Source organism: Argentina silus, assembly GCF_951799395.1.
Source record: "Argentina silus genome assembly, contig: scaffold_105, whole genome shotgun sequence".
NCBI lineage: Eukaryota > Metazoa > Chordata > Actinopteri > Argentiniformes > Argentinidae > Argentina > Argentina silus.
The window spans coordinates 45,620-53,119 of NW_028152859.1; the positions used below are offsets into that span (position 1 = coordinate 45,620).

General features: G+C 54.5%; 1 protein-coding gene across 1 annotated transcript in view; it reads left to right on the forward strand.

The window, feature by feature from the left end:
* The window catches only part of LOC310824574 (inactive tyrosine-protein kinase 7-like), a 20,234-nt gene that overhangs the window by 8,539 nt on the left and 4,195 nt on the right, over positions 1-7,500 (forward strand). The window contains exons 2-11 of the mRNA XM_083697838.1: positions 2,904-3,200; positions 3,692-3,794; positions 3,891-4,075; positions 4,606-4,753; positions 4,964-5,094; positions 5,197-5,463; positions 5,612-5,748; positions 6,263-6,398; positions 6,488-6,607; positions 6,707-6,856. Coding sequence (XP_083553964.1) covers positions 2,904-3,200; positions 3,692-3,794; positions 3,891-4,075; positions 4,606-4,753; positions 4,964-5,094; positions 5,197-5,463; positions 5,612-5,748; positions 6,263-6,398; positions 6,488-6,607; positions 6,707-6,856 — 1,674 coding nt within the window. The remainder of the gene's footprint in view (positions 1-2,903; positions 3,201-3,691; positions 3,795-3,890; positions 4,076-4,605; positions 4,754-4,963; positions 5,095-5,196; positions 5,464-5,611; positions 5,749-6,262; positions 6,399-6,487; positions 6,608-6,706; positions 6,857-7,500) is intronic.

Sequence of the window (7,500 nt, forward strand, 5' to 3'; positions counted from 1 at the left end):
TGTGTGTGTGTGTGTCTGTGTGAGAGGGTTCTCTGTAGAGAACAAGTGGTTCTTGTTACAAGATCAGAAATGGGACATAATTAAATTGAAGTCCATATGCTTTTCATTAAAGCTCTCTCTCTCCCTCCCTCCCCCCACCCCCCCCCCCCCCTCTCCCTCCCTTTCTCTCTCTCTCCCACCCCCCCCCCTCTCTCTCCCTCCCTCCTGAACTGAATTTAGAAAGCCCACAACATTCTCTGTACTCAATGAGCGAGGCCTTTTAGATGTGTGGAGAGGGATGTGTAGAGATGTTGTATAGAGATGTTGTGTTGTGTAGAGGGATGTGTAGAGATGTTGTGTTGTGTAGAGATGTTGTGTTGTGTAGAGATGTTGTGTTGTGTAGAGATGTTGTGTAGAGGGATGTGTAGAGATGTTGTGTTGTGTAGAGATGTTGTGTTGTGTAGAGGGATGTGTAGAGATGTTGTGTTGTGTAGAGATGTTGTGTTGTGTAGAGATGTTGTGTTGTGTAGAGGGATGTGTGTAGAGATGTTGTGTTGTGTAGAGATGTTGTGTTGTGTAGAGGGATGTGTGTAGAGATGTGGAATGTTCCGGAGCATGGTGAGGGTATGGGGGGGGGTGGCGGGTATGATAGGGAGGGAGGGAGGGAGGGTGTGGTAGGGGGGGGGACATACATACATGCATACATACACACACACACTATCCACACGTACACACACACAGTGTTAATCTGCTATGGGGTAGATGGGACACCTGTTGAGTCGTGTCCCTGGCTGGAGCAACAGCTGCACCCCCCCCCCCCCCCACACACACACACACACACCCCTCTCTGCTCTGGGGTCCCCCCCCCCCCCCCTACACACACTCCTCTCTGCTCTGGCCCCCCCCCCCCCCCCCTACACACACTCCTCTCTGCTCTGGGGTCCCCCCCCCACACACACACACACACACACCCCTCTCTGCTCTGGGGTCCCCCCCCCCCCCCCCCCCCCTACACACACTCCTCTCTGCTCTGGGGTCCCCCCCCCCACACACACACACACACACACCCCTCTCTGCTCTGGGGTCCCCCCCTACACACACTCCTCTCTGCTCTGGGGTCCCCCCCACACACACACACACCCCTCTCTGCTCTGGGGTCCCCCCCACACACACACACACCCCTCTCTGCTCTGGGGGTCCCCCCCCTACACACACTCCTCTCACCCCTCTCTGCTCTCAGGGATTAAACCAACCCAGACCTCAGTACTGTCCTTCACCAGAGGGTCACAACGCATCAAAGCCTGCCTTTGTACTAGAGCCAGCCGTGTGTGTGTGTGTGTGTGTGTGTGTGTGTGTGTGTGTGTGTGTGTGTGTGTGTGTGTGTGTGTGTGTGTGTGTGTGTGTGTGAGACCACAGGGGCTTTTGGCACAGACAGAGCTGAGTGTAGCAGAGAGAGAGAGAGAGAGAGAGAGAAAAAACAGAGAAAACTCAGTAACTTTGAACCACTGGAGCCAACTGTGGTCCACGTCTCAGCCAATCAGCATCGCCTACACAGGCTCAGCTCAGCGGAGCCAATCAGCATCGCCTACACAGGCTCAGTGGAGCCAATCAGCATCGCCTACACAGGCTCAGCGGAGCCTTCGCTCCTCAGCCATCAATGGCACCTTTGTGGCTCCACAGGCAGAATTCCTGCCCTGGAATCCCGGAAGAGGGATGAGGGTGGGGAACGTTCTCCTTCCAGCGGTAGCCTCCCCCCCCCTCCTCTCAGAGGTAGAGGCCTTGTGTGTCCCACCCCCTCTACTCTCTCCTCCCCCTCCTCTCATCCTCTCCATGGGAGACCAGAGTTCATTTCCCAGACTGGTCCGGTCCCAGCGTGGGCAACATTGCCCCCCCCCCCCCACACACACACACCAGTCCCAGTCCCAGTCACAGAACCAGCATGGGCTATACTGGGCAGAGGCCTCGCTCACTGGAGCGAGACTGACAGGCAGGCAGACAGACAGACTGTCTGGAAGTACGACCCCACCCGCCTCCCCAGACTCCCCCTCCTTCTTCTCTCCCAGTGACTGCAGTCACATGATGTGGTGGTCTCTCTCACTACCTGACTGTCTTGTGTTGGTGAAGGTAGTTTCCATGGTTTCCATGTAGGGAAATGAAGTAGCTTTAGTCTGCTGAACTCAAGCTAACCCTAACCCTAACCCTCTGCAGGGTTTCTGTAGTAGCTTTAGTCTGCCTAACCCTAACCCTAGCCCTGACCCTGACCCTAACCCTCTGCAGGGTTTCTGTAGTAGCTTTAGTCTGCCTAACCCTAACCCTAGCCCTAACCCTGACCCTGACCCTAACCCTCTGCAGGGTTTCTGTAGTAGCTTTAGTCTGCCTAACCCTAGCCCTAACCCTGACCCTAACCCTCTGCAGGGTTTCTGTAGTAGCTTTAGTCTGCCTAACCCTAACCCTAGCCCTAACCCTAACCCTCTGCAGGGTTTCTGTGGTGTAGTTCAGTCATGGTCGTCTGGTTCAGTTCATGTTCACAGAAGCTTCTCCAACACGGTCGTGAACATTGGGGGCTGCATCCAGTTGTTACTAGACAAGACGCACGCACGCACGCGCGCGCGCACACACACACACACACACTACTTGCCAGTGCTCATGCTTTTTTCTTCTCTTTCTCTCCCTCTCTTTCTCTCTCTCTCCCTCTCTCTCTGTCTCTCTCTCTCTCTCTCTCTCTCTCTCTCCCTCTCCCTCTCTCTCTGTCTCTCTCTCTCTCTCTGTCTCTCTCTCTCTCTCTCTCTCCCTCTCCCTCTCTCTCTCTCTCCCTCTCCCTCTCTCTCTGTCTCTCTCTCTCTCTCTGTCTCTCTCTCTCTCTCTCTCTCCCTCTCCCTCTCTCTCTGTCTTTCTCTCCCTCTCTCTCTCTCTCTCTCTCTTAGTTCTGTCCGTCCGTGCCTCCTCCTTCCACTTCACCAAGGAGCCCAAGTCCCAGGATGCACTGCACGGGCGGAGCGCCATGCTGCGATGTGAGGTCAGCGACCCCGAGGGTGTGGCCTACAGCTGGCTCCTCGACGGCCAATCGGTGAGTGACTCAGAGCGGCGCTTCCAGGAGGGAGGGAACCTGAAGTTTACGGCGGTGGAGCGGACGCAGGACGCTGGGACCTTCCGCTGCGTCGCCGAGAACAACGCCACGGGCGCGGTGGAGCAGTCAGCAGAGGCCTCGTTCAACATCAAATGTGAGTGTGTCAGAATGGCCCCGGGAGGGCCCACTGCTGCTGGGGGCTTCAAAACTCACTGGTTGAGATGGTAAAACTCACTCCAAGTACCACCATCACCCCCACCCCCACCATCACCTCCTCTATCACCACCTCCACCCCCACCATCACCACTCCCACCATCACCTCCTCCACCACCACCCCCACCATCACCTCCTCCTCCACCACCACCCCCACCATCACCTCCTCTATCACCACCTCCACCCCCACCATCACCACTCCCACCATCACCTCCTCCACCACCACCCCCACCATCACCTCCTCCTCCACCCCCACCATCACCTCCTCCTCCACCACCACCCCCACCATCACCACCTCCTCCACCACCATCACCACCTCCACCACCACCTCCACCACTAAATCTAAAGCCAGCATGAGCGGGGTTATCCTGTGTGTGTGTGTGTCTGTGGTTGTGTGTGTGTTGACCAGGCCTGATGCCCTCTCCCCCCCAGGGTTGGAGAGTGGGGAGGTGGTCCTGAAGGACCCTGCCTCAGACCAGGACATCCAGAGCTCCACCCCCGTCACCTTCAGGTGCAACATCGATGGACACCCCAGGTGACACACACACACACACACAGCAGTTGAGTATGGGGTGTCTTTGTGAGACAAAAGATGAGATTAAAGATGAATCTAATCACCCCCCCCCCCCAGGCCGACGTGCCACTGGTATAAGGACGGGGTGCGTCTGGCAGAGAAGAGCCACCAGATCAACAACAAGGAGCGGACGCTGACCCTCCCCAGCGCCTCGCCCGACGACAACGCCCTCTACTACTGCTGCGCCCGCAACCCTGCCGGCCACGTCTGCAGCACCACCAACTACACACTCACCGTCATAGGTACACACACACACACACACACACACACACACACACACACACTCACACTCACTCACCGTCATAGGTACACACACACACACACACTCACTCACACACACACACACACACACACACTCACACTCACTCACCGTCATAGGTACACACACACACACACCGTCATAGGTACGACACAATTCAACCTATTGAGTGATTTGTTGATGACATTTTAGCATTTGAGCTGTCATAGCAACCGGTCTGAATACTGATGTACATTATTATTATACATTATTACTGATGTACATTATTATTATACATTATTACATTACTGATGTACATGAGGTATTTCAATTTTAATACATTTGCAGACATTTCTAATAATGTGTTTTGGCTTTGTCCTTCTGGGGTATTGTGTGTGTGCATTGATGGCAAAATTATTTAATTGTATCCATTTTAAATTGAGTCTATAACACAACAAAATGTGGAAAAGGTGAAGGTGTCTGAATACTTTCCGAAGCCACTGTATGATGTTTGTCCCTGGTCTGTCTCCGTAGACCAGAGCTTCCCGCGGGCGGTGGTGAGTCCAGAGGACGTGGTGGTCCTGAGAAACGAGGAGGCGCTGCTCCACTGCCAGTTCACGGCCGAGCCCCCCCCGGACCACCAGTGGTACCACCAGGACGAGCTCATCGTCAACAAGTCACGGTAATGTCTGTGAGGGTGTGTGTGTCTGTGAGGGTGTGTGTGTGTGTGTGTGTGTGTGTGTGTGTGTGTGTGTGTGGGAGAGATTAATCTTCCAATAACAACATTCCTCTTATACTGCCTGTTGCATGTAGATTCATGAAAACAGCAAAACAACTCAGACTTAACTCAGCCATGCTGTCTCCCTCCTCCTCCCCCTCTCTCCTCCTCCAGGTTGGTTCTGCTGACCAATGGGTCCCTGCTCATCACCCAGGTGAAGCCCAGGAACACGGGGGTCTACAGGTGTGTGTCTCAGGGCCCCCGCGGACCCCCTGTCACCCTGGAGGCCACGGTCAGCATCGCAGGTAAGAGAGGGAGCACACACACACACACAGGCAAATGAAAGCAAGTATACTCATGATTCTTGGACCAAGACTGGAGACTAATACCCCTCCCCCCTCCCCCAGACATCGAGGACATGGGCCCCAGCCTGAGCAGGGAGTTTAGTGCCAACTCCCTGGAGCGTGTGTGGTGTCGCCGCCCTGGTGGCCAGCCGGAGCCGGAGGTGTGGTGGGAGAGGGGGGGGGAGCGGGTGCCCAGCCAGGGCAGGGTCTACCAGGAGGGGCTGGAGTTGGTGTTCAGCCCCACCCAGGGAGAGGACTCTGGGCCTTACACCTGCCTGGCCCGGAACAGGGCTGGGACCAGGAAGCTGGAGCTCACTGTCACCGTGGCTAGTGAGTATCGATACACAGTGAGGCTAGCTGCTAACGCTAATGCTAACCAGTCATGCTAGGTGTTAACGCTAACCAGTCATGCTAGCTGCTAACGCTAATGCTAACCAGTCATGCTAGGTGCTAACGCTAACTGCCCCTCCTCCCCCAGCCCCCCCAGAGTGGCTGAGGAAGCCTGAGGACAGCCATCTGGAAGAGGGGCATGCTGGGTACCTGCACTGCCACGCCCGAGCCACGCCCCAACCCCAGGTCACATGGTACCGCAACTTCATCCCCATCACAGACGAAGTAAGAGGGGTGTGTGTGTGTGTGTGTGTGTGTGTGTGTGTGTGTGTGTGTGTGTGTGTGTGTGTGTGTGTGTGTGTGTGTGTGTGTGTGTGTCTGCCTACTGGCTAAGAGGTGTGTGTGTGTGTGTGATGACCATGCTGTGTGTGTGTGTGTGTGTCTGCCTACTGGCTAAGAGGTGTGTGTGTGTGTGTGATGACCATGCTGTGTGTGTGTGTGTGTGTGTGTGTGTGTGTCTGCCTACTGGCTAAGAGGTGTGTGTGTGTGTGTGATGACCATGCTGTGTGTGTGTGTGATGACCATGCTGTGTGTGTGTGATGACCATACTGTGTGTGTGTGTGTGTGTCTGCCTACTGGCTAAGAGGTGTGTGTGTGTGCTATAACCATGCTGTGTGTGTGTGTGTGTGTGTGTGTGTGTGTGTGTGTGTGTGTGTGTGTGTGTGTGATGACCATGCTGTGTGTGTGAGTGTGTGTGTGTGTGTGCTATAACCATGCTGTGTGTGTGTGTGTGTGTCAGGACGGGCGTTTCAGGCTGTTCCCTAACGGGACTCTGAGGATCAACAGTGTGGAGGTTTATGACAACCATGTCTACATGTGTCGCTGCCAGACGGGGGCCGGGTACCTCGAGGGCCGAGCCAAGGTCAACGTACTGGGTACGTGTGTGTGTGTGTGTGTGTGTGTGCGCGTGTGTGTGCGCGTGTGCGTGTGTCTCTCCTGACCCCCCCCCTCCTGTCTCCTGTAGAGAGGTTAAAGTTCACCCCGACCCCACAGCCCACCCAGTGTGTGGAGCTGGACAAGGAGAGCAGTGTTCAGTGTTCAGCCAAGGGCAGAGACCCCCCCACCATCCTCTGGACCAGAGCAGGTTAGTGTGCGCATGTTATAACCATGCTGTGTGTGTGTGTGTGTGTGCGTGTGTGTGGGTGCGTGTGTGTGACCCTGTGCTCTCTGGCTCCCCCTGCAGACGGGGCTGACCTCCCAACTAGTGTGGATCAGGCCTCAGGTGTGTTGCACTTCTCTAAGGTGCGGCGTGGCGACGCGGGGAACTACACCTGCACCGCCTCCAACGACCAGCAGGGGGCGATACGAGCCTCCGTACAGATCACTGTGGCAGGTAGGACCCAAACAGCACCTAAACATCACCCCAACACCACCAAAACACCACCTCAACACCACCCAAAGACCACCTAAACATCACCCCAACACCACCAAAACACCACCCAAAGACCACCTAAACATCACCCCAACACCACCAAAACACCACCAAAACACCACCTCAACACCACCCAAAGACCACCTAAACATCGCTAGGCTAAGGCATCGTCCATATTTCATAATAACCGTAACCCTTCACCCCCCTCGAAATATCCTTCCTACGTCCCTGACTACACTACACCTGGGTCAGGTGACCTACGTCCCTGCAGAAATGAACACAAGCATTTTATTATTGTCGTGATGTAAAATGGAATTGATAACAGTTCTCTAAAATATGCAACATTTTGGCTACATTAAAATCAATGTTTGCATGTTAATCTTCTATGAATTTAACGGAATTTGTTAAATGAAGAACTTGACTCTCCTAGTGGAGGAGTGGGACTGGATTGTAGTCAGCTTTCAAATTGTATCTAAAAGACTGTCTAGTGGCTGGATAAACTGTTACGCTTTTGTTTGTTAATGGGAAAGGATTTGAGCTTGTTGTAAGTGTGGCTCAAGCAAGCACATAAGAGCTGAATCAGAATGTGTAGCCTACAGATCATG